Source organism: Heterodontus francisci, chromosome 39 (assembly GCF_036365525.1).
Source record: "Heterodontus francisci isolate sHetFra1 chromosome 39, sHetFra1.hap1, whole genome shotgun sequence".
Classification (NCBI taxonomy): domain Eukaryota; kingdom Metazoa; phylum Chordata; class Chondrichthyes; order Heterodontiformes; family Heterodontidae; genus Heterodontus; species Heterodontus francisci.
This window is the reverse complement of record NC_090409.1, coordinates 35,532,360-35,560,041: the sequence shown is the minus strand read 5'-3', so window position 1 is coordinate 35,560,041 and position 27,682 is coordinate 35,532,360. Positions and strand designations below refer to the sequence as shown.

General features: G+C 52.8%; 1 protein-coding gene across 2 annotated transcripts in view; it reads right to left on the bottom strand.

Annotated features, from left to right (window-relative positions):
- LOC137352724 (basal cell adhesion molecule-like) overlaps positions 1 to 27,682 on the bottom strand; it is a 143,923-nt gene that overhangs the window by 76,268 nt on the left and 39,973 nt on the right. For both annotated transcript variants that reach the window (XM_068018469.1, XM_068018468.1), the window contains exons 2-3: positions 3,197 to 3,324; positions 1,082 to 1,298 (exon numbers count right to left, since the gene is read on the bottom strand). In XM_068018469.1, coding sequence (XP_067874570.1) covers positions 1,082 to 1,298; positions 3,197 to 3,324 — 345 coding nt within the window. The remainder of the gene's footprint in view (positions 1 to 1,081; positions 1,299 to 3,196; positions 3,325 to 27,682) is intronic.

Below are 27,682 nucleotides of genomic sequence, written 5' to 3'. Positions count from 1 at the left end.
AATGAATGGGAAGGGGTTTGATCCATTGGGATTGTGTACAATGGGGGTGAATGGGAAGGAATCTGATCCTTTGGGATTGTGTACAAAGGGAGTTAAAGGGAAGGGGTTTGATCCATTAGGATTGAATACAGTGGGAGTGAGTGGAAAGGGATTTGATCCATTGGGTTTGTGTACACTGGGAGTGACCGGGAAGGGGTTTGATCCATTGGGATTGTGTACAGTGGGAGTGACCGGGAAGGGGTTTGATCCATTAGGATTGTGTACAGTGGGAGCGAGCGGGAAGTGGTTTGATCCATTGGGATTGTGTACATTGGGAGCGAACGGGATGTAGTTTGATCCATTGGGATTGTGTACAATGGGAGTGACCGGGAAGGGGTTTGATCCATTGGGATTGTGCACAATGGGAGTGACTGGGAAGGGGTTTGATCCATTGGGATTGTGCACAATGGGAGTGAGTGGGAAGGGGTTTGATCCATTGGGATTGTGTACAATGGGAGTGACCAGGAAGGGGTTTGATCCATTGGGATTGTGCACAATGGGAGTGACCGGGAAGGGGTTTGATCCATTGGGATTGTGTACAATGGGAGTGACCAGGAAGGGGTTTGATCCATTGGGATTGTGTACAATGGGAGTGAATGGGAAGGGGTTTGATCCATTGGGATTGTGTACAATGGGAGTGACCAGGAAGGGGTTTGATCCATTGTGATTGTGCACAATGGGAGTGACCGGGAAGGGGTTTGATCCATTGGGATTGTGTACAATGGGAGTGACCAGGAAGGGGTTTGATCCATTGGGATTGTGTACAATGGGAGTGAATGGGAAGGGGTTTGATCCATTGGGATTGTGTACAATGGGAGTGAATGGGAAGAAATCTGATCCATTGGGATTGTGTGAATGGGAGTGAATGGGAAGGGGTTTGATCCATTGGGATTGTGTACAGTGGGTGTAAACATCCATATTGTGGCCCCTGAGTGACTCCCATCAGAACGTTTGTGTGCGATCTACACTGAAACCTCAATCCTCCTCCTGATCCTCGCCCAGGCCCACTGACAGCCTCCCATTCGGCAGAGCATTCCCTCACCGTATACTTTCAGCTCCGTCTTGCCCTCCTGACTTCCTGCAGCACCAGCGATCACCTGACAAAGGAAGGCCCGCTCATCCATCAGCTTCACGCTGCTAATGGAGAGGGTGTCGTCATTGTCTATTGTTACCCTGTCACTGTAACCAGTGTCTGGGTCAGTCACACTGCTTGTCACATCCTTGTACGCAATTCTTTGTCGCTCTCCATTTTTATTCACCTAACCGCGAGGGAGGCAAAACAAAAAGACAGGGCCAAATTAATATTCAGCAACAAATTATATTTAGATAGCAGCTTTCACTTCATAAAATGTCCCAGGGTGCTTCACAGGTGCGTAAATCAGACAGAATTTGACACCGAGCCACTTAACAAAATATAGGGTGTTCTAAAGCTCGGTCAAAGAGGTCGGTTTTTAAGGAGCGTCCAGAAGGAGGAGAGAGACAGGTGGAGAGGTTTCGGGAGGGAATTCCAGAGCTTAGGGCCCCAGGCAGCTGAAGGCACGGCCGCCAATGGTGGAGCGATGGGAATCGGGGGATGGGCAAGAGGGAGGAATTGGAGGAGCACAGAGATCTCGGAGGGTTGTCGGGGCTGGAGGAGGTTCCAGAGATGGGGAGGATTGTAGGGGCTGGAGGAGGTTACAGAGATAGGGAGGGTTGTCGGGGCTGGAGGAGATTACAGAGATAGGCAGGATTGTGGGGCTGGAGGAGGTTACAGAGAGAGGGAGGGTTGTAGGGGCTTGAGGAGGTTACAAAGATAGGCAGGGTTGCAGGGGCTGAAGGAGGTTGCAGAGATAGGGAGCGTTGTTGGGGCTGGAGGAGGTTACGGAGATAGGGAGTGTGGTAGGGGCTGGTGGAGGTTACAGAGATAGGGAGGGGTGTTGGGGATGGAGGAGGTTACAGAGATAGGGAGGGTTGTAGGGGCTGGAAGAGATTATACAGATAGGGAGGGCTTTTGGGGATGGAGGAGGTTACAGAGATAGGGAGGGTTGTAGGGGCTGGAAGAGATTATACAGATAGGGAGGGTTGTAAGGGCTGGAGGAAGTTATAGAGATAGGGAGGGTGTAGGGAACGGAGGAAGTTACAGAGATAGGGAGGGTTGTAGGGGCAGGAAGAGGTTATAGAGATAGGGAGAGTTGTAAGGGCTGGAGGAAGTTATAGAGATAGGGAGGGTGTAGGGATTGTAGGAGGTTATAGAGATAGGGAGGGATGTAGGGGCTGGAGGAGGTTACAGAGATGGGGAGGGGTGTAGGGGATGGAGGAGGTTACAGAGATATGGAGGGTTGTAGGGGCTGGAAAAGATTATACAGATAGGGAGGGTTGTAAGGGCTGGAGGAAGTTATAGAGATAGGGAAGGGTGTAGGGACTTGAGGAGGTTATAGAGATAGGGAGGGGTGTAGGGGATGGAGGAGGTTACAGAGATAGGGAGGGTTGTAGGGGCTGGAAGAGGTTATAGAGATAGGGAGGGTTGTAAGAGCTGGAGGAAGTTATAGAGATAGGGAGGGTTGTAGGGGCTGGAGGAGATTTTAGAGATGGGGAGGGTTGCAGGGGCTGGAGGAGGTTACAGAGATAGGGAGGGTTGTAGAGGCTGGAGGAAGTTACAGAGATAGGGAGGGTTGTAGGTGCTGGAGGAGGTTACAGAGATAGGGAGGGTTGTAGGGGCTGGAGGAGGTTACAGAGATAGGGAAGGTTGTAGGGGCTGGAGGAGGTTACAGAGATAGGGAGGGTTCTAGGGACTGGAGGAGGTTACAGAGATAGGGAGGGTTGTAGGGGGATGGAGGAGGTTACAGAGATAGGGAGGGTTCTAGGGTTAAATTATGAGAACAGGTTGCACAGACTGGGCTTGTAGACCCTTGAGTGTTGACGATTAAGGGGTGATTGAATCGAGGGGTTTAAGGTGATTTTTTAACCCCCCTTTTTTCTTGGCTTTGGCGCCCGGGTAAATGGAGTCCCCCGGGAGGCCAGAGTTGGGAAATCTACTCCTAGGACCTTTAAGCACAATGGCTGTTTCCTCATTCCTTGTACGTGAAGCCTCTCAGACTTTCTTTTTCGCCATTGCCGCCCCTTCCCCGAAATCCACCAATGACTCCCCCACTGAACCCCAAGTCCGAGCCATACTCACGATAAACCACTCCACCATGACGTTGCTGTTGGAGCCGGTGATGGTGTGGGTGCAGGGGATTCTCACGGGACGTCCCACCTCGGCGTCCAGCTGATTGGGGACGGACACTTCCACGGAGCCCAGTGCGCCTGCAAGGAGAGACAATGGGAGAGGGATCAGGGGGCTGGAGGGCGGTTGCCAACTCTGCCTGGGTGCATTCTTGGAGGGGCTTGTCACATGACCTCCGACCCCGCAACCCCGCAACACTCTCCTGCCATTGGCTGTTTGCCTCGCCTGCCTCGACCAATCGGAAAGCGAAGGAGCCCTTCAATGCTGATTGGTTAAATTCTTGACCATCAAGTGGCCCTTTATTCCCACCTCCTCTATCCTTATAACCAATACTCAGCGTTTCTCCCAGGTTTTTGTGACCTGAAAATTAGCACTTACTCGAGCACAATATAAAGTTTTGGCAACTGCTTCCAACATGTCTGTGGCTCTGTGGGTAATTCTCCTGCCTTTGAGTCAGAAGGTTGTGGGTTCAAATTCTCTCCAGAGACGTGAGCCCATAAGCCAGGCTGACACTCCTAATACCAGTACTGAGGGAGTGCTGCACTGTCAGAGGGTCAGTACTGAGGGAGTGCTGCACTGTTGGAGGGTCAGTACAGAGGGAGTGCTGCACTGTCGGAGGGTCAGTACTGAGGGAGTGCTGCACTGTCAGAGGGTCAGTACTGAGGGAGTGCTGCACTGTTGGAGGGTCAGTACTGAGCGAGTGTTGCACTGTCGGAGGGTCAGTACTGAGAGGGAGTGTCGCACTGTCGGAGGGTCAGTACTGAGAGGGAGTGCTGCACTGTTGGAGGGTCAGTACTGAGCGAGTGTTGCACTGTCGGAGGGTCAGTACTGAGAGGGAGTGCTGCACTGTCGGAGGGTCAGTACTGAGGGAGTGCTGCACTGTCGGAGGGTCAGTACTGAGGGAGTGCTGCACTGTCGGAGGGTCAGTACTGAGGGAGTGCTGCACTGTCACAGGGTCAGTACTGAGGGAGTGCTGCACTGTCGGAGGGTCAGTACTGAGGGAGTGCTGCACTGTCGGAGGGTCAGTACTGAGGGAGTGCTGCACTGTCACAGGGTCAGTACTGAGGGAGTGCTGCACTGTCGGAGGGTCAGTACTGAGGGAGTGCTGCACTGTCGGAGGGTCAGTACTGAGCGAGTGTTGCACTGTCGGAGGGTCAGTACTGAGAGGGAGTGCTGCACTGTCGGAGGGTCAGTACTGAGGGAGTGCTGCACTGTCGGAGGGTCAGTACTGAGGGAGTGCTGCACTGTCGGAGGGTCAGTACTGAGGGAGTGCTGCACTGTCACAGGGTCAGTACTGAGGGAGTGCTGCACTGTCGGAGGGTCAGTACTGAGGGAGTGCTGCACTGTCGGAGGGTCAGTACTGAGGGAGTGCTGCACTGTCGGAGGGTCAGTACTGAGGGAGTGCTGCACTGTCACAGGGTCAGTACTGAGGGAGTGCTGCACTGTCGGAGGGTCAGTACTGAGGGAGTGCTGCACTGTCGGAGGGTCAGTACTGAGGGAGTGCTGCACTGTCGGAGGGTCAGTACTGAGGGAGTGCTGCACTGTCGGAGGGTCAGTACTGAGGGAGTGCTGCACTGTCGGAGGGTCAGTACTGAGGGAGTGCTGCACTGTCGGAGGGTCAGTACTGAGGGAGTGCTGCACTGTCGGAGGGTCAGTACTGAGGGAGTGCTGCACTGTCGGAGGGTCAGTACTGAGGGAGTGCTGCACTGTCAGAGGGTCAGTACAGAGGGAGTGCTGCACTGTCGGAGGGTCAGTACTGAGGGAGTGCTGCACTGTCGGAGGGTCAGTACTGAGGGAGTGCTGCACTGTCGGAGGGTCAGTACTGAGGGAGTGCTGCACTGTCGGAGGGTCAGTACTGAGGGAGTGCTGCACTGTCGGAGGGTCAGTACTGAGGGAGTGCTGCACTGTCGGAGGGTCAGTACTGAGGGAGTGCTGCACTGTCGGAGGGTCAGTACTGAGGGAGTGCTGCACTGTCGGAGGGTCAGTACTGAGGGAGTGCTGCACTGTCGGAGGGTCAGTACTGAGGGAGCGCTGCACTGTCAGAGGGTCAGTCCTGAGGGAGTGCTGCACTGTCAGAGGGTCAGTACTGAGGGAGCGCTGCACTGTCAGAGGGTCAGTACTGAGGGAGCGCTGCACTGTCGGAGGGTCAGTACAGAGGGAGTGCTGCACTGTCGGAGGGTCAGTACAGAGGGAGTGCTGCACTGTCGGAGGGTCAGTACTGAGGGAGTGCTGCACTGTCGGAGGGTCAGTACTGAGGGAGTGCTGCACTGTCGGAGGGTCAGTACTGAGGGAGTGCTGCACTGTCGGAGGGTCAGTACTGAGGGAGCGCTGCACTGTCAGAGGGTCAGTACTGAGGGAGCGCTGCACTGTCGGAGGGTCAGTACAGAGGGAGCGCTGCACTGTCGGAGGGTCAGTACTGAGGGAGTGCTGCACTGTCGGAGTGTCAGTACTGAGGGAGCGCTGCACTGTCAGAGGGTCAGTCCTGAGGGAGTGCTGCACTGTCAGAGGGTCAGTACTGAGGGAGCGCTGCACTGTCAGAGGGTCAGTACTGAGGGAGCGCTGCACTGTCGGAGGGTCAGTACAGAGGGAGTGCTGCACTGTCGGAGGGTCAGTACAGAGGGAGTGCTGCACTGTCGGAGGGTCAGTACTGAGGGAGTGCTGCACTGTCGGAGGGTCAGTACTGAGGGAGTGCTGCACTGTCGGAGGGTCAGTACTGAGGGAGTGCTGCACTGTCGGAGGGTCAGTACTGAGGGAGTGCTGCACTGTCGGAGGGTCAGTACTGAGGGAGTGCTGCACTGTCGGAGGGTCAGTACTGAGGGAGTACTGCACTGTCAGAGGTGCCGCCTTTCAGATGTGACATTAAACCGAGGCCCCCGTCTGCCCTCTCAGGTGGGTGTAAAAAATCCCACGGCCACTAATCGGAAGAAGAGTGGGGAGGGGGGGGGGGGTGGGGGGTGGGGGGGAGTTCTCCCCGGGGTCCTGGGGACAATATTTATCCCTCAACCAACATCACTAAAAAAAACCAGATGATCTGGGTCATATCACGTTGTTGTTTGTGGGATCTTTCTGCACGCAAATCGGCTGCCATGTTTCCTACATCACAACACTTCCAGAAGTATCTCATTGGCTGTGAAGAGCTTTGGGACGTGCTGAGGTTGAGAAAGGCGCTATAGAAATGCAAAGTCCTGTTTCATTCACCCTGCCACACTCACTGTGTCTCGCCGAGGGAGATGGCTCCATGTCATCCTGGGGGGCAGGGAGGTTCCCTTCCCCAAGTGGATGTCCTCCCTGCCCGGCTCCCCAGGCGGTGAGTGCCAATGGGCTATTCGACTGTGGGAGGCGCGTCGCCAAGCAGGCCGGATGGGAAATCAGGCGGAGTCGCTAAGCAGGGAGAGATTACCGGGAGATTTCCTGACCTCAGTATTACTGGGGGAGAAAGGGGTGGGTCGGAGGTGTATGTTTGTGTGTGAGAGAGTGTGTGAGTGTGAATGAGTGTGTCTGTGTGTTGATTGTGTGTGTGAGAGACACACACAGACATACTCTGGGAAGGATCAGAAAAGGAGCAGTCGAGTATCTTACAGGTAGGAACTAGGATGAAAGCCTAGAGTTCTCACTAACACACTCCGATCTCTCTCCCCAGGCACCCAATCCACCGTCTGAAATGACTTTGTGTTTTATTTAATGAGCTGATGGTTGTTGTGATCCTTTTCCGAAGGAATGCCACATTCTGATCCATTCCCATATAAAGGGAGACTGTGCTCCTGGCTCTGGGTTGCAAATATTGACGCCTCATTCAAGTTCTCCTATATTTCGGTCTTGTAACCTTCACCGACGGGATCCCTCCCCTCCGGATAAGGTACGGAATCTAGTGGCGGGCAGGGGTGTGGGATGCCGCCTCCCATGTTTGAGACCAAGCAGAGAGCGCTAGCTATTCGGCTGCAGACGGCATCGCCTGCCCTGCCAATCCGTCCCTCACTCGGCTTCTGGGTGAGGGAATGTAGGTTCGGTTAATTCCACCCCCCCCCCCACCATAGGCCAGGCACCACCCCCCACACGCATGTGAATGTGTGTCAGTCTCTCACTGTGTGTGTCTGTCAGTCTCTCATTGGGTGTGTGTGTGAGTGTGAATGTATGTCTGTCTCTCAGTGTGTGTATGTGTCTGCCTGTCTCTCTCCGTGTGTGTGTGTGTAAATGTGTGTCTGTCTCTCACTCTGTGTGTGTGTGTGTCTGCCTGTCTCTCACTGTGTGTGTGTGTGTGTGTGTGTGAATGTGTGTCTGTCTCTCACTGTGTGTGTGTCTGCCTGTCTCTCACTGTGTGTGTGTGTGTGTGTGTGTGTCTGCCTGTCTGTGTGTGTGTGTGACTGTGTGTCTGTCTCTCACTGTGTGTGTGTGTGTGTCTGTCTGTCCCTCACTGTGTGTGTGTATGTGTGTGTGTGAATGTCTGTCTGTCTCTCACTGTGTGTGTGTGTGAATGTGTGTCTGTCTCTCACTCTGTGTGTGTGTATGTGTGTGTGTGAATGTCTGTCTGTCTCTCACTCTGTGTGTGTGTGTGTGTGTGAATGTGTGTCTGTCTCTCACTCTGTGTGTGTGTGTATGTGTGTGTGTGAATGTCTGTCTGTCTCTCACTGTGTGTGTGTGTGTGTGTGTGAATGTGTGTCTGTCTCTCACTGTGTGTGTGTGTGTGTGTGTGTGAGAATGTGTGTCTGTCTCTCACTGTGTGTGTGTGTGTGTGTGTGTGTGAATGTGTGTCTGTCTCTCACTGTGTGTATGTGTGAGTCTGTCTCACTCTGTATGTGTGTGCGCGTGTGTGTGAGAGAATGTTTGTCTCTCACTGTGTGTGTGTGTCTCTCTCTCTCTCTCTCACACTGTGTGTCTCTCTCTCACTGTGTTTGCGTGTGAATATGTGTCTGTCTCTCACTGTGTATGTGCATGTTTGTATGAGTGTGTTTGTATGAGTGTGTGTGTGTGTTTATCAGTGTTTGGATTCCTCTCCCACTCCTCCCCTCCCCCCTGCTCTCTATAGGGCCCGGTGTCCCGGTTACAAACCAATCCACCTGCCCCTCCTCTGAAGCTGCTGTTCATTCTGTGGCTTCACTCTGTGTTGGAGCACTGCCTGCCAAACAGTGCCCGCCCTGCCAACAAACCCCCACGCCAAGCTGAGCACAAACAGATTTCCCAGTGACAGACCTGCACTGGAGGAGGTGGGGGGGGTGGGTGGGGGGTCGCATGAACCCAGGCTGTCTGTGACAGACACCAGAGTCCCAGTCCAACAGCTGACATCCCCGAAGCGAAAACATTTCTTTCAAAATCACCCTGTGCTGTTCATCAGAACCTCTTGCAGACGGCCGTTCGGGAGGATGATCTCTGAACTGAGAGGTTACCCAACAGGACAGACTTTTCTCTGTAAAAGAGAGGCCCAGGGGTGGGGGTGGGGATGACCTGATGGAGGTCTTTAAGATTCGGGAAGGGTTTGATAAGGTAAACGGAGAGCCAACATGGACTCAATGGGCCGAATGGTCTCCTCTGAGCCAGAATGACTCCATAAACATAGAGAAGATGTTTCCACTTGTGAGGGAGACCAGAACCAGGGGCCCATCAAGATAAGACAGTCTCTAATAAATCCAATGGGGAATTCAGGAGAAACCTCTTTCCCCAGAGAGTGGTGAGAATGTGGAACTCGCTCCCACAGGGAGTGGCTGTGGTGAATAGTATCGATGTATTTAAGGGGAAGCTGGATAAACACAAGAAGGAGAAAGGAATAGAAGGATATGGTGATAGGGGTGAGATGGAGAGGGAGGTGGGAGGAGGCTAGTATGGAGCAGAAACACCAGCACGGAGCAGATGGGCCGAATGGCCTGTTTCGGCGCTGGACGTTGTGCGTATGCATCACTGATGATTCTGGACGCCCTTTCGGTCTCCGACGTTCCCTCCGTCACCTTCCGGAGAGTTCCGCCCATCGATCACGGGTGGAGATCTTCCGGCCCGCTGGTCCTCGACCCACCCGACACCATGACACTGGATATTGGGGGCTGGTAGCTGTTCACCCACTGCAGAGGGCGGTCAGGTCACCGAATCTGGCATCGCCCCCCCCCCTCCCCGCACCCCCCCCCCAACCACCCTCAGGTGGGCCCTGGAGTAGCCAACGGAGACAGGTTGGGATTTCATGAAGCAAACGTCCCCTCTACCGCAGAGACCCGACGCGCCTCATAGGCAATGAGGTCCTCTATCGGAGGGCGGTCACCGCTGTCATGTAGGAAAAATGGCAGTCAGTTAATGCACAGCAAGATCCCAAAGACCCCAGATCACCTGGTTCCCGTGTTTAGCTTGAATGATTAACATTGGCAGCAGGTTACTGGTTTTAGCCGAAAGACGGCCCCTTAGACAGCACCTTCCAAATCCGTGACCTCTACCACCTAGAAGGACAAGGGCAGCAGACGCATGGGAACACCACCACCTGCAAGTTCCCCTCCAATTCACACATCATCCTGACTTGGAACTATATCGCCGTTCCTTCACTGTCGCTGGGTCAAAATCCTGGAACTCCCTTCCTAACAGCACTCTGGGTGTACCTACCCCACATGGACTGCAGCGGTTCAAGAAGGCAGCTCCCCACCACCTTCTCAAGGGCAATTAGGGATGGGTGATAAATGCTGGGCTGGCCAGTGACGCCCACGTCCCACGAGTGAATTTTGAAAACATGTGGCGGAGAGAAACCTGATCTATTGAGAGACAGAGTAAAGAAGGAACTGACAGCAATTCCTGTGAAACTGAATGAGTCAGGCGAGTGAAATTAGACACATAGACAAGGCGGGAGTCCCATTGTCTGAGAGCTGGCACGGTGCCACACTGCAGGAACAAGTCAAGGAAGTCAGACAGATTGTTTATAAGTTGGCAAACAGCGACTAGCAAAGGCACTGACACCTTGCATGTCTCACACCTACAACAACATGCATTTATATAGTGCCTTTAATAGAGTAAAACATCCCAAGGTGCTTCATGGGAGGGTAAATCAGACAGAAATCTGACCCCGAGCCACATCAGGAGATATTCGGGACCAGCGACCAAAAGCTCGGTCAAAGAGGTCGGTTTTTAAGGAGCGACGTAAAGGAGGAGAGAGAGAGGCGGAGAGGTTTAGGGAGGGAATTCCAGAGCTTAGGGCCCCCGGCAGCTGAAGGCACGGCCGCCAATGGTGGAGCGATGGGAATCGGGGGAATGAGCAAGAGGGCGGAATTGGAGGAGCGCAGAGATCTCAGAGGGTTGTAGGGGCTGGAGGAGGTTACAGAGATAGGGAGGGTTGCAGGGGCTGGAGGAGGTTACAGAGATAGGGAGGGTTGTAGGGGCTGGAGGAGGTTACAGAGATAGGGAGGGTTGGGGGGGCTGGAGGAGGTTACAGAGATAGGGAGGGTTGGAGGGGCTGGAGGAGGTTACAGAGATAGGGAGGGTTGTAGGTGGAGGAGGTTACAGCGATAGGGAGGGGGTGACGAGGCCAAGGAGGGATTTGAAGTCAAGGATGAGAATGATCTAATTGAGGCGTTCGGGAGCCAGCGTAGGTGGAATAACAGGGGTGATGGGTGAACGGTACTCGTTGTGAGTTAGGACAGTGGGGCAGAGGAGTTTTAGAATGAGCTGACGTCTCCAGAGGGTGGGAGATGCGCAGCCAGCCAAGAGAGCATGAGAATAAAAATCGAGTCCGGTGGTTGGTTTAGGCCTTGTTACTGTTGGTCACTGGTGTCTGGGAGATGGGGAGGGTTAAAAGTCAACGCAGATTCCCAGTCTAGCTCGTTCTGCTGACCCCTGCTGTAAATCGGGAATGCGTAGGCCTGGGGTGAGTCAGTATTCGTGGAGCTATAGCCTAGTGCTCATTGTTCTGACAATTGTTGCTTGTGACTTGAGAGAGGCGAGGGCCTCAGCAAATGAACGGGGAGAGAGAGAGGGGTCCAAGAAATGGGTGCGCAGATGTGGGGGAGGGGGGAGGAGATGACAGGCGGGTGAAAGGGTTAATCCCCTCCGCTGGGAATAGGCTGAGGGAGCTCAGACAGAGCTGCTCCCCAGTTGAGGGGGGCGTCCGTGAATCGTCCGGGCCGAGGAAATCGGCCCGCAGGGGCAAACAGGCTATCACGGCCTGGGCCTCGTTCCACGCCCCGGCACGCGGCCTCACCCCTCTTCGCTCACTTTTGAAAGGGCTCAAAGCGCTCAGGTGGGATTTGAGGGCAAACAGCACATGGAGAAGGGTAACTGGGCGCTGAAAGCCAGTAAACGTTCCGCTCCCTCACTCCCTCTGAGATCCGAAGAACGTGAAGGCAGTCGGAGTAGAGTGATGGAAGAACAATTCCCCCTCACTGCTCCTGCTTCCCATCCCCTCCCCCTGACATCCAACAACCGCCTGCCCCGCTATTCACCTACTCGTCGACCTCGGCGAAGCCTGAGCTACAGGCCCCACATTCCTGAGTTCGCCATGGCGACCAGTCAAAGATGGAGGGGGGAGCAACCGGGGGCCTCCAGAGGGAGGATCGGGCCTAGCCTTGACTGTAAAAGCTCTTCGATTCCTCCCCGACCACCTGCTAACACTTCAAGATATGAAACAGCAGCCGCTAAGTGCTAGAGAACCTTTAATTTAATGAGGGGGAAAAAAAACTGCGGCTGATTTATATGATTACTTCAAAAGACCACATCATTTCATCTCGAGCACCACCATCTCCTTGTGTTTTTTTTATTGAGCAAACACGCCGAGCTGATTGTCAGAAAATAATATTTACCTGTTCTGAACAGGTGTTCACCCTCCCTCCCCCCCATCACCCGCTGTATCTGATTCACTTTCTTCCGGCCTAATCCTTTTAGGCTGAAAGCAACTGTGGATTAAGGGTTTTTAAATCTCCATGTTTCCACCTTCCAGTCAGGATTAAGTTTCTGTCTCCCGGTCTAGTTTTCTCCCCTCCCCCTTCCGATGGCCTTGACTCAATACTGGAGAGCAGGGCCTCAGAATGGAAATTAGGCCAAACTCCCTTTCATACTGAACCCTGGGGGAAAGGCGGGGAGGAGGGTCACCCTCATTTCTGGGAGTCTAGTCAGCGATACAACAAATTCGGTACTAGGCCCCAATCCTACCTCAACACCCCACATCCCCTCCGCCCACAGCTTCCAGGTATTGGGTACTGATCAGGAGCAGGTGAGTGTTTGTACTCATCTGTTACCCCTGTGGAAATCCTCCCGAACCCCTCGATGTTTCACACCTGGTAACTCACTCCCAGGTACCCCCGTGTGAGCCCTCCCGAACCCCACGATGTTTCACACCTGGTAACTCACTCCCAGGTACCCCCCGTGTGAGCCCTCCCGAACCCCTCGATGTTTCACACCTGGTAACTCACTCCCAGGTACCCCCGTGTGAGCCCTCCCGAACCCCTCGATGTTTCACACCTGGTAACTCACTCCCAGGTACCCCCGTGTGAGCCCTCCCGAACCCCTCGATGTTTCACACCTGGTAACTCACTCCCAGGTACCCCCGTGTGAGCCCCCCCGAATCCCTCGAGGTTTCACACCTGGTAACTCACTCCCAGGTACCCCCGTGTGAGCCCTCCCGAACCCCTCGATGATTCACTCCTGGTAACTCACTCCCAGGTACCCCCGTGTGAGCCCTCCCGAACCCCTCGATGTTTCACACCTGGTAACTCACTCCCAGGTACCCCCGTGTGAGCCCTCCCGAACCCCTCGATGTTTCACACCTGGTAACTCACTCCCAGGTACCCCCGTGTGAGCCCTCCCGAACCCCTCGATGTTTCACACCTGGTAACTCACTCCCAGGTACCCCCGTGTGAGCCCTCCCGAACCCCTCGATGTTTCACTCCTGGTAACTCACTCCCAGGTACCCCCGTGTGAGCCCTCCCGAACCCCTCGATGTTTCACTCCTGGTAACTCACTCCCAGGTACCCCCGTGTGAGCCCTCCCGAACCCCTCGATGTTTCACTCCTGGTAACTCACTCCCAGGTACCCCCGTGTGAGCCCCCCCGAACCCCTCGAGGTTTCACACCTGGTAACTCACTCCCAGGTACCCCCGTGTGAGCCCTCCCGAACCCCTCGATGATTCACTCCTGGTAACTCACTCCCAGGTACCCCCGTGTGAGCCCTCCCGAACCCCTCGATGTTTCACACCTGGAAACTCACTCCCAGGTACCCCCGTGTGAGCCCTCCCGAACCCCTCGATGTTTCACTCCTGGTAACTCACTCCCAGGTACCCCTGTGTGAGCCCTCCCGAACCCCTCGATGTTTCACTCCTGGTAACTCACTCCCAGGTACCCCCGTGTGAGCCCCCCCGAACCCCTCGAGGTTTCACACCTGGTAACTCACTCCCAGGTACCCCCGTGTGAGCCCTCCCGAACCCCTCGATGATTCACTCCTGGTAACTCACTCCCAGGTACCCCCGTGTGAGCCCTCCCGAACCCCTCGATGTTTCACACCTGGTAACTCACTCCCAGGTACCCCCGTGTGAGCCCTCCCGAACCCCTCGATGTTTCACACCTGGTAACTCACTCCCAGGTACCCCCATATGAGCCCTCCTGCTGTGCGGTTTTCCCCGTCTGAAAGTACCTGCGTGTACTTGGTGGGTGGGGGTGGGGTGGGGAGGGGGTGGAGGGAACTGGGTTCGACTGCGAATCACACCGCAGTCGAATAGCCGGCCCACAGTCACGGCAGGTGGCGCGCTCCGCGGCTGAATAGCTGGCCGCCAGCCGGTGTCTGCCCTCGGCTGTGATGCCCCCCACACACTCACAACCGCCCAACTGACGCTGCCATCTCGACTGCGATGCCCTACATGCTCAAATAGCTGCCCCACAGTGGCTGGCTGGTCGTAACTGCGACGCCCGACTTGCTTGAAAAGCTGGACGGTAGTCTAGATCCTGCCTGGGCTGGCAGGTGGGCGGGATGAGACGTAGCAGAAAGTGGTAAACGCCGCGAGGCACAGACACGGTCAAAGAGCTGGGGATATGTCTAACGCCTGGAATCACCGTGTCACTGCTGCTTTCAGCAGGCAGAGTGTGTTGAAGGTTCTCCGGTCAGTTCCCAGCTCTATCTGGTGCTGAGGCACAAGTCCCAACATGTGGCAATCTCAGCTGGAGCAGAGGCAGGGTCACACAGAGAGAGAGGGAGGGCGAGAGAGGGAGGGGACAGGGAGAGGGAGGGGGGCATAGAGAGAGAGAGAGAGGGAGGAGAGAGAGATGGGGATAAGGGAGAGAGAGGGGGCAGAGATAGAGTGAGGAGGGAGATTGGGGAGGGGGGCGAGAGAGGGAGGGGAGAGAGAGAGGGCGGGACATAGAGAGAGAGGGCAGAGAAAAAGGAAGGAAAGAGAGATGGGGATAAGGGAGAGAGGGGGCAGAGATTGAGAGAGGGGGAGTGTGATGGGCAAGAGTGAGGAGGGAGAGTGGGGGGGTGCGAGAGAGCGCGGGGGGAGAGAGTGAGGGGGAGAGACAGAGAAAAGGGAGATGGTCAGACGGAGTAGAGAGGCATTTCGAGAGGGCGGGGAACAGGAGAGAAGGAGTGTTTGCCCATAATTATTGTTCCCCATCCCTTGGCTTGGCCTGTACTCCAAAGTCTTGGGCCTGTTTGCCAGGCTTCATCACAAGGGGCCAGTTATAAAGAGGGCTTTCCGAGGGCATGGGGTGGGGTTTACCCAGGCAGTGCCCTGTACCCTGGCATTCGATGGTAAGGGGAAGGGTTCAACACCACACAATGCCCTGTCAACAAGTCAAATTTGTTACGAAACGGTTTTCAATCTACATCGAGTGTCTTCCCCTCTCAGGACAGAAACACGAGGCCTGCTCAGTCAAACCCATGCCTCACTGGGGTTACCACAGCGACGCCCCCTTTATTTCAAGAGAATAGGACTATACTAAGTTTTCCAACAATGAGTTGGGTGAAACATTTTGAGAGCTTTGCGCGCAAGGTCATGTTTGTTAACTGTGTGTAACAGATGAGGGCACGATACACTATTGAGGCCCGCACACAAAGCGCACCCCATAGATTGAATAAGCTCAGTCAGGCTGGGAATCAGTCTGGCGTAAGTCATGAAGACGCATGTGTGTTTTCCCAAAAAGATAGCAACTGCAAGAATATTTAATCAGAGCAGCTCAAGGAGATTTTGATATTGACACTGCACCTCCCGTCTCCAGTCCCTGAAGAAGAAAAAGAGGAGAAAAAAAAGAGAAGTAAAAAAATGCAAAAGGAAGAAATGAAAAAAGGGGAGGAAAAGAGGGGAAAGAAAAATTCGGAGAAAAAGCAAGAAAGAGGAGAAAGAAAAAAAGAGAGAAAAAGATAAAAGAGAGAAAGAAAAAAGAGAACAAAAAGATAAAGAAAAAAGGGCGAAAGAGAAAAAGGGAGAAAAAAAGGAGAAAGAGAAAAAGAGAATAAAAAGATGGGCAGCACAGTGGCGCAGTGGTTAGCACCGCAGCCTCACAGCTCCAGGGACCCGGGTTCAATTCTGGGTACTGCCTGTGCGGAGTTTGTAAGTTCTCCCTGTGTCTGTGTGGGTTTTCGCCGGGTGCTCCGGTTTCCTCCCACAGCCAAAGACTTGCAGGTTGGTAGGTAAACTGGCCATTGTAAATTGCCACTAGTGTAGGTAGGTGGTAGGAGAATGGTGGGGATGTAGTAGGGAATATGGGATCAATGTAACATTAGTATAAATGGGCAGTTGTTAATCAGCACAGACTTGGTGAGTCAAAGGGCCTGTTTCAGCGCTGTATCTCCCGAAGATAAAGAGGAAACAGATTAAAAAGAGAAAAAGACCATTCTAGTAAATCTCCTCTGCACCCTCTCCAAGGCATTGACATCCTTCTGACAGTGTGTGGTGCCTGAAAGGCTGATTGCTTTATGTTGCTGTACATTTCGGCCAGCTGGACTCTGATGGCGAGAACACATTTGAGCGACATGCCGAAAGTTGGAACTAATCCAGCAGACACATTAACAATCAGCAGGTGAGTTTGCAGCAAAGCCGGAGAGGAAATGACTTCTCCTGTTCCTGTCCTGTTTGTTGCAGTTTTCCCTTCATCCCAGAGAGAGCAATTAGTGTCAGTGAAATGGGGGAAAGAACTTTGCATTTCAATAGAGTCTTTCACAACCTCACGAGGCTTCGACGCACTTCACAGCTGATGAAATATTTTTGCATCACCGTTGTGATTTGCAGCCAGATTTGCACACAGCAAGATCCCACAAACAGCAGATTTGTCGCTTGAGGGATAAATATTGTCCCCAGGACCCCGGGGAGAAATCCGCCCCCCCCCGCCACTGCTCTTCTTCCAAATAGTGGCCGTGGGATCTTTTACACCCACCTGAGAGGGCAGATGGGGGCCTCGGTTTATGTCTCATCTGAAAGACGGCACCTCCGACAGTGCAGCACTCCCTCAGTACTGACTCTCCGACAGTGCAGCATTCCCTCAGTACTGACCTTCTGACAGTGCAGCACTCCCTCAGTACTGACCCTCTGACAGTGCAGCACTCCCTCAGTACTGACCCTCCAACAGTGCAGCACTCCCTCAGTACTGACCCTCTGACAGTGCGGCACTCCCTCAGTACTGACCCTCCGACAGTGAGGCACTCCCTCATTACTGACCCTCCGCCAGTACAGCACTCCCTCAGTACTGACCCTCTGACAGTGCAGCACTCCCTCAGTACTGACCTTCTGACAGTGCAGCACTCCCTCAGTACTGACCCTCTGACAGTGCAGCACTCCCTCAGTACTGACCCTCCAACAGTGCAGCACTCCCTCAGTACTGACCCTCTGACAGTGAGGCACTCCCTCATTACTGACCCTCCGCCAGTACAGCACTCCCTCAGTACTGACCCTCTGACAGTGCAGCACTCCCTCAGTACTGACCCTCCGACAGTGCAGCACTCCCTCAGTACTGACCCTCTGACAGTGCGGCACTCCCTCAGTACTGACCCTCCGACAGTGAGGCACTCCCTCATTACTGACCCTCCAACAGTGCAGCACTCCCTCAGTACTGACCCTCTGACAGTGCGGCACTCCCTCAGTACTGACCCTCCGACAGTGAGGCACTCCCTCATTACTGACCCTCCGCCAGTACAGCACTCCCTCAGTACTGACCCTCTGACAGTGCAGCACTCCCTCAGTACTGACCCTCCGACAGTGCAGCACTCCCTCAGTACTGACCCTCTGACAGTGCGGCACTCCCTCAGTACTGACCCTCCGACAGTGAGGCACTCCCTCATTACTGACCCTCCGCCAGTACAGCACTCCCTCAGTACTGACCCTCCGACTGTGCAGCACTCCCTCAGTACTGACCCTCCAACAGTGTGGCACTCCCTCACTACTGACCATCCGACAGTGTGGCACTCCCTCACTACTGACCATCCAACAGTGTGGCACTCCCTCAGTACGGACACTCCGACAGTGTGGCACTCCCTCAGTACTGACCCACTGACAGTGTGGCACTCCCTCAGTAGGGACACTCCGACAGTGTGGCACTCCCTCAGTACTGACCCACTGACAGTGTGGCACTCCCTCAGTACGGACACTCCGACAGTGTGGCACTCCCTCAGTACTGACCCACTGACAGTGTGGCACTCCCTCAGTAGGGACACTCCGACAGTGTGGCACTCCCTCAGTACAGAGGGGATCATTCTAGCACACTAATCCTTAGCTCAGACGTGAGGGGGCAATGTCATGTACATAAATGCACATAGTGCAGTGTCTCACACACATACATGTTGGAGCATGGCTATCTGACCAGACCCTGACAGGACCCAACGACATCTGGTCGCTCTTCCGGGTCCGGCTTTTGGGCTCGGGTCGGGTCGGACATAGTGACAGCCAGGACGTGAAGGTGGGAAACAATCCGCACTAGTCTGCAGTGAGCGATTCCATCCAAGGTAGAGCACAATCTCTTCAATAAAGTTGATTATATTCCGGTGGTCGGGTCGGGTTTCATTTGCAGAACCGAGCAGGCCTTTAATACACAGACACACACACGGACAAGTACGTACAGAGACACAGACACACACACGGACAAGTACATACAGAGACACAGACACACACACGGACAAGTACGTACAGAGACACACACACACGGACAAGTACGTACAGAGACACAGACACACACACGGACAAGTACATACAGAGACACAGACACACACACACACACACACACACACACACACGAACAAGTACGTACAGAGACACACACACACACACGGACAAGTACATACAGAGACACAGACACACACACGGACAAGTACATACAGAAACACACACACACACACACACACGGACAAGTACGTACAGAGACACACAGATACACACACACACACACGGACAAGTACGTACAGAGACACAGACACACACACACACACACACGGATAAGTTCATACAGAGACAAACACACACAGACACACACACGGACAAGTACGTACAGAGACACACACACACACACGGATATGTTCATACAGAGACACACACACACACACACATACACAGACACACACACGGACAAGTACGTACAGAGACACAGACACACACACGGATAAGTTCATACAGAGACACACACAGACACACACACGGACAAGTACATACAGAGACACAGACACACACACACACACGAACAAGTACGTACAGAGACACACACACACAGACACACACACGGACAAGTACATACAGAGACACAGACACACACACGGACAAGTACGTACAGAGACACAGACACACACACGGACAAGTACGTACAGAGACACAGACACACACACACACACACACGAACAAGTACGTACAGAGACACACACACACACACACACACGGACAAGTACATACAGAGACACACACACACACGGACAAGTACATACAGAGACACAGACACACACACGGACAAGTACATACAGAGACACACACACACACACACACACACACACACAGACAAGTACGTACAGAGACACACAGACACACACACACACAGACACACACACGGACAAGTACGTACAGAGACACAGACACACACACACGCGGATAGGTTCATACAGAGACAAACACACACAGACACACACACGGACAAGTACGTACAGAGACACACACACACACACACACGGATAAGTTCATACAGAGACACACACACACACACACGGATAAGTTCATACAGAGACACACACACACACATACACAGACACACACGGACAAGTACGTACAGAGACACAGACACACACACGGATAAGTTCATACAGAGACACAGACACACACATACACAGACACACACACGGACAAGTTCATACAGAGACACACACAGACACACACACGGACAAGTACATACAGAGACACACAGACTCACACACACACACGCACACAGACACGGATAAGTTCATACAGAGACACACACAGACACACACACGGACAAGTACGTACAGAAACACACAGACACATACACGGACAAGTACACACACAGACACACACACAGACACACACACACGGACAAGTACATACAGAGACACACAGACACATACACGGACAAGTACATACAGAGACACACAGACACACACACACGGACAAGTACATACAGAGACACACAGACACACACACACGGACAAGTACATACAGAGAAACAGACACACACACACACACGGACAAGTATATACAGAGACACAGACACACACACACGGACAAGTACATACAGAGACACACACGGACAAGCACATACAGAGACACACAGACACACAGACACACACGGACAAGTACATACAGAGACACACAGACACACACACACACAGAAACACACACGGACAAGTACATACAGAGACACACAGACACACACACACACACGGACAAGTACATACAGACACACACACACACACACACACACGGACAAGTACATACAGAGACACACACGGCCAAGTACATACAGAAACACACAGACACATACACGGACAAGTACATACACAGACACACACACGGACAAGTACATACAGAGACACACAGACACACACACGGACAAGTACATACAGAGACACACAGTCACACACAGACACACACATGGACAAGTACTTACACAGACAGACACACACACACAGAAACACACACGGACAAGTACATACAGAGACACACAGACACACACACACGGACAGGTACATACAGAGACACACACACACACACGGACAAGTACATACAGAGACACACAGACACACACACAGACACACACACGGACAAGTACATACAGAGACACAGACACACACACACGCACACGGACAAGTACATTTAGAGACACACAGACACACACACTGACAAGTACATACAGAGACACAGACACACACACATGGACAAGTACATTCAGAGACACACACAGACAAGTACATACAGAGACACACAGACACACACAGGGACAAGTACAAACAGAGACACACAGACACACACATGGACAAGTACAAACAGAGACACACAGACACACACACACGGACAAGTACATACAGAGACACACAGACACACACAAACACACAGACACACACATACAGAGACACACAGTCACACACAGACATACACACACGGACAAGTACATACAGAAACAGGTGCACACACAGATGCACACACGAACAAGTACATACAGAGACGCACACAGAAACACACACACATGGACACACACATACAGACACAGACACACAGACGTACATACAGAGACACACACACACACAGACAAGTACATACAGCGACACACACAGAGAGACACATGCACAGAGACAGAGACACACAGACACGGACGGACCCACACACACACACGGACGCACACACACACACACACGGACGCACACACACACACACACGGACGCACACACACACACGGACTCACACACAAACACGGCTACACATGTGGACACACCTGCGGACACACACACACACAAACGGACTCTCTCACACGCACACACACACACGGACTCACACACACACGGACTCACACACACACGGACTCACGAACACAGCTACACATGTGGACACACATGCGGACACACACACACAGACATGGAAACACATCCGAGAACACAGACATGGATTCACACTCACGGACACACTTACGGACACACTGGCACACTGGCAAGGACACACTGGCACGGACACACTTGAACTTGTGGCCTCGTCCTTTAGGATCTGGTGAAATTATGGCAGGCACTGTGGAAAAGTCCCATCATTTTCTCCCAGCTCTGGGGAAGGCTGAAGCCACACCTCGCCTCCTGGACTTACAGGTGGAGAGCAATGGCTGAGAATGAAAACTACCAGTGTGTGGGGAAGTGAAACACAGCAGTCTGAGGAGAGGGGGAGAGCGAATGAAAAATTCTAATTAACTTCCAACATGCTTGAATGCAGGAGACGTCTTGAGCCTTGCAACCCTGAGGGCCTTTCAAGTAAAATGCAGCCTGCTGTTTGGAAAGCAATTCACAAATATCGACAGCTCGTGCTTCCAGGTTCATCACTAACATTCCCGTCCCACAAAGCAACACCACTACCACAAACAGCCTTTCATAGTGTTATACAGTGACAGACCTGTCCCCACCAGTACTGTACCCCAGTGTTATACAGTGACAGACTTGTCCCCACCAGTACTGTACCCCAGTGTTATACAGTGACAGACTTGTCCCCACCAGTACTGTATCCCAGTGTTATACAGTGACAGACCTGTCCCCACCAGTACTGTATCCCAGTGTTATACAGTGACAGACCTGTAACCACCAGTACTGTACCCCAGTGTTATACAGTGACAGACTTGTCCCCACCAGTACTGTATCCCAGTGTTATACAGTGACAGACCTGTCCCCACCAGTACTGTATCCCAGTGTTATACAGTGACAGACCTGTCCCCACCAGTACTGTACCCCAGTGTTATACAGTGACAGACTTGTCCCCACCAGTACTGTATCCCAGTGTTATACAGTGACAGACCTGTCCCCACCAGTACTGTATCCCAGTGTTATACAGTGACAGACCTGTCCCCACCAGTACTGTATCCCAGTGTTATACAGTGACAGACTTGTCCCCACCAGTACTGTATCCCAGTGTTATACAGTGACAGACTTGTCCCCACCAGTACTGTATCCCAGTGTTATACAGTGACAGACCTGTCCCCACCAGTACTGTACCCCAGTGTTATACAGTGACAGACCTGTACCCACCAGTACTGTATCCCAGTGTTATACAGTGACAGACCTGTCCCCACCAGTACTGTATCCCAGTGTTATACAGTGACAGACCTGTCCCCACCAGTACTGTACCCCAGTGTTATACAGTGACAGACTTGTCCCCACCAGTACTGTATCCCAGTGTTATACAGTGACAGACCTGTCCCCACCAGTACTGTATCCCAGTGTTATACAGTGACAGACTTGTCCCCACCAGTACTGTATCCCAGTGTTATACAGTGACAGACTTGTCCCCACCAGTACTGTATCCCAGTGTTATACAGTGACAGACCTGTCCCCATCAGTACTGTACCCCAGTGTTATACAGTAACAGACCTGTCCCCACCAGTACTGTACCCCAGTGTTATACAGTGACAGACCTGTACCCACCAGTACTGTACTCCAGTGTTATACAGTGACAGACCTGTACCCACCAGTACTGTACCCCAGAGTTATACAGTGACTCACCTGTACCCATCAGTACTGTACCCAGTGTTATACAGTGACAGACCTGTACCCACCAGTACTGTACCCCAGTGTTATACAGTGACAGACCTGTACCCACCAGTACTGTACCCCAGTGTTATACAGTGACAGACCTGTACCCACCAGTACTGTACCCCAGTGTTATACAGTGACAGACCTGTCCCCACCAGTACTGTACCCCAGTGTTATACAGTGACAGACCTGTCCCCACCAGTACTGTACCCCAGTGTTATACAGTGACAGACCTGTCCCCACCAGTACTGTACCCCAGTGTTATACAGTGACAGACCTGTACCCTCCAGTACTGTACCCCAGTGTTATACAGTAACAGACCTGTCCCCACCAGTACTGTACCCCAGTGTTATACAGTGACAGACCTGTACCCTCCAGTACTGTACCCCAGTGTTATACAGTAACAGACCTGTCCCCACCAGTACTGTACCCCAGTGTTATACAGTAACAGACCTGTCCCCACCAGTACTGTACCCCAGTGTTATACAGTGACAGACCTGTACCCACCAGTACTGTACCCCAGTGTTATACAGTGACAGACCTGTCCCCACCAGTACTGTACCCCAGTGTTATAAAGTAACAGACCTGTCCCCACCAGTACTGTACCCCAGTGTTATACAGTAACAGACCTGTCCCCACCAGTACTGTACCCCAGTGTTATACAGTAACAGACCTGTACCCTCCAGTACTGTACCCGTGTTATACAGTAACAGACCTGTCCCCACCAGTACTGTACCCCAGTGTTATACAGTGACATACCTGTCCCCACCAGTACTGTACCCCAGTGTTATACAGTGACAGACCTGTCCCCACCAGTACTGTACCCCAGTGTTATACAGTAACAGACCTGTCCCCACCAGTACTGTACCCCAGTGTTATACAGTGACAGACCTGTACCCACCAGTACTGTACCCCAGTGTTATACAGTAACAGACCTGTCGCCACCAGTACTTTACCCCAATGTTATACAGTAACAGACCTGTCCCCACCAGTACTGTACCCCAGTGTTGTACAGTGACAGACCTGTACCCACCAGTACTGTACCCCAGTGTTATACAGTGACAGACCTGTCCCCACCAGTACTGTACCCCAGTGTTATACAGTGACAGACCTGTACCCACCAGTACTGTACCACAGTGTTATACAGTGACCGACCTGTCCCCACCAGTACTGTACCCCAGTGTTATACAGTGACAGACCTGTACCCACCAGTACTGTACCCCAGTGTTATACACTGACAGACCTGTACCCACCAGTACTGTACCCCAGTGTTATACAGTGACAGACCTGTACCCACCAGTACTGTACCCCAGTGTTATACAGTGACAGACCTGTACCCACCAGTACTGTACCACAGTGTTATACAGTGCCAGACCTGTACCCACCAGTACTGTACCCCAGTGTTATACAGTGACAGACCTGTACCCACCAGTACTGTACCCCAGTGTTATACACTGACAGACCTGTACCCACCAGTACTGTACCCCAGTGTTATACAGTGACAGACCTGTGCCCACCAGTACTGTACCCCAGTGTTATACAGTGACAGACCTGCCCCCACCAGTACTGTACCCCAGTGTTATACAGTGACAGACCTGTACCCACCAGTACTGTACCCCAGTGTTATACAGTGACAGACCTGTACCCACCAGTACTGTACCCCAGTGTTATCCAGTGACAGACCTGTCCCCACCAGTACTGTACCGCACTGTTGTCCAGTGACAGACCTGTCCCCACCAGTACTGTACCGCAGTGTTAAACCATGAGAGACCTGTCCCCACCAGTACTGTACCCCAGTCTTAAACCGTGACAAAACTGTCCCCACCAGTACTGTACCCCAGTGTTATACAGTGACAGGCCTGTCCCCACCAGTACTGTACCCCAATGCTAAACTGTGACAGACCTGTACACACCAGTACTGTACCCCAATGCTAAACTGTGACAGACCTGTACACACCAGTACTGTACCCCAGTGTTATACAGCGACAGACCTCTCCCCTCCAGTACAGTGCCCCTGTGTTATGAAGCGACAGACCTGTCCCCACCAGTACTGTACCCCAGTGTCATACAGTGACAGACCTGTCCCCACCAGTACTGTACCGCAGTGTTATCCAGTGACAGAGCTGTCCCCACCAGTACTGTACCCCAGTGTTACACAGTAAAAGTCCTGTCCCCAAAAGTACTGTCCCAAAGTGTTATACAGTGACAGACCTGTCCCCACCAGTACTATACCCCAGTGTTATCCAGTGACAGACCTGTCCCCACCAGTACTGTACCCCAGTCTTAAACCGATACAAAACTGTCCCCACCAGTACTGTACCCCAGTGTTATCCAGTGACAGACCTATCCCCACTAGTACTGTACCCCAGTCTTAAACCGTGACAAAACTGTCCCCACCAGTACTGTACCCCAGTGTTATCCAGTGACAGACCTATCCCCACTAGTACTGTCCCCCAGTGTTATACAGTGACAGGCCTGTCCCCACTAGTACAGCATCACAGAGTTTAAAGCTGACAGACCTGTCCCCACCAGTACTGTACCGCAGTGTTATCCAGTGACAGAGCTGTCCCCACCAGTACTGTACCCCAATGTTATACAGAGACAGACCTGTCCCCACCGACACTATGCCCCAATGTAAAACAGCGAGAGACCTGTCCCCACCAGTACTGTACCCCAGTATTACACAGTAAAAGTCCTGTCCCCAAAAGTACTGTACCACAGTGTTATACAGTGACAGACCTGTCCCCACCAGTACTATACCCCAGTGTTATCCAGTGACAGGCCTGTCCCCACCAGTACAGCATCACAGAGTTTAAAGCTGACAGTCCTGTACACACCAGTACTGTACCCCAGTGTTATACAGCGACAGACCTGTCCCCTCCAGTACAGTGCCCCTGTGTTATGAAGCGACAGACCTGTCCCCACCAGTACTGTACCCCAGTGTCATACAGTGACAGACCTGTCCCCACCAGTACTGTACCCCAGTGTTATGCAGTGACAGACCTGTACCCACCAGTACTGAACCCCAGTGTTATACAGTGACAGACCTGTCCCCAACAGTACTGTACCCCAGAGATATACAGTGACTCACCTGCACCCACCAGTACTGTACCCCAGTGTTATGCAGTGACAGACCTGTACCCACCAGTACTGAACCCCAGTGTTATACAATGACAGACCTGTCCCCACCTGCAGTGCACCCCAGTGTAAAACAGCCAGAGACCTGTCCTCACCAGTACTGTACCGCAGTGTTATGCAGTGACAGACCTGTCCCCACCAGTACAGCAACACAGCGTTACACAGTGACAGTCCTGTCCCCACCAGCAAAGGACCACAGTGTTATCCAGTGACAGACCTATCCCCACCAGTACTGTACCGCAGTGTTATACAGTGACAGACCTGTCCCCACCAGTACTGTACCCCAGTGTTATACAGTGACAGACCTATCCCCACCAGTACTGTACCCCAGTGTTATACAGCGACAGACCTGTACCACCAGTACTGCATCCCAGTGTTATACAGTGACAGACCTGTCCCCACCAGTACTATACCCCAGTGTTATACAGTGACAGACCTGTACCCACCAGTACTATACCCCAGTGTTATACAGTGACAGACCTGTCCCCACCAGTACTGTACCCCAGTGTTATACAGTGACAGTCCTGTCCCCACCAGTACTGTACCCCAGTGTTATACAGCGACAGACCTGTCCCCACCAGTACTGTACCCCTGTGTTATACAGCGACAGACCTGTCCCCACCAGTACTGTACCGCAGTGTTATACAGTGACAGACCTGTCCCCACCAGTACTGAACCCCAGTGTTATACAGTGACAGACCTGTCCCCACCAATACAGCAACACAGCGTTACACAGTGACAGACCTGTCCCCACCAGTACTGTACCCCAGTGTTATCCAGTGACAGACCTGTCCGCACCAGTACTGTACCCCAGTGTTGTCCAGTGACAGACCTGTCCCCACCAGTACTGTACCGCAGTGTTAACCAGTGACAGACCTGTACCCACCAGTACTGTACCGCAGTGTTAACCAGTGACAGACCTGTACCCACCAGTACTGAACCCCAGTGTTATACAGTGACAGACCTGTCCCCACCAATACAGCAACACAGCGTTACACAGTGACAGACCTGTCCCCACCAGTACTGTACCCCAGTGTTATCCAGTGACAGACCTGTCCGCACCAGTACTGTACCCCAGTGTTGTCCAGTGACAGACCTGTCCCCACCAGTACTGTACCGCAGTGTTAACCAGTGACAGACCTGTCCCCACCAGTACTGTCCCCCAGTGTTATACAGTGACAGACCTGTACCCACCAGTAATGTACCCCAGTGTTATACAGTGACAGACCTGTACCCACCAGTACTGTATCCCAGTGTTATACAGTGACAGACCTGTACCCACCAGGACTGTACCCCAGTGTTATACAGTGACAGACCTGTAACCACCAGTACTGTATCCCAGTGTTATACAGTGACAGACCTGTACCCACCAGTACTGTACCCCAGTGTTATCCAGTGACAGACCTTTCGCCACCTGTACTGAATCCGTGTTATACAGTGACAGACCTACACCCACCAGTACTGTACCCCAATATTATACAGTGACAAAACTGTCCCCACCAGTACTGTACCCCAGTGTTATACAGTGACAGGCCTGTCCCCACCAGTACTGTCCCCCAGTCTTAAACCGTGACAAAACTGTCCCCACCAGTACTGTACCCCAGTGTTATACAGTGACAGGCCTGTCCCCACCAGTACTGTACCCCAGTCTTAAACCGT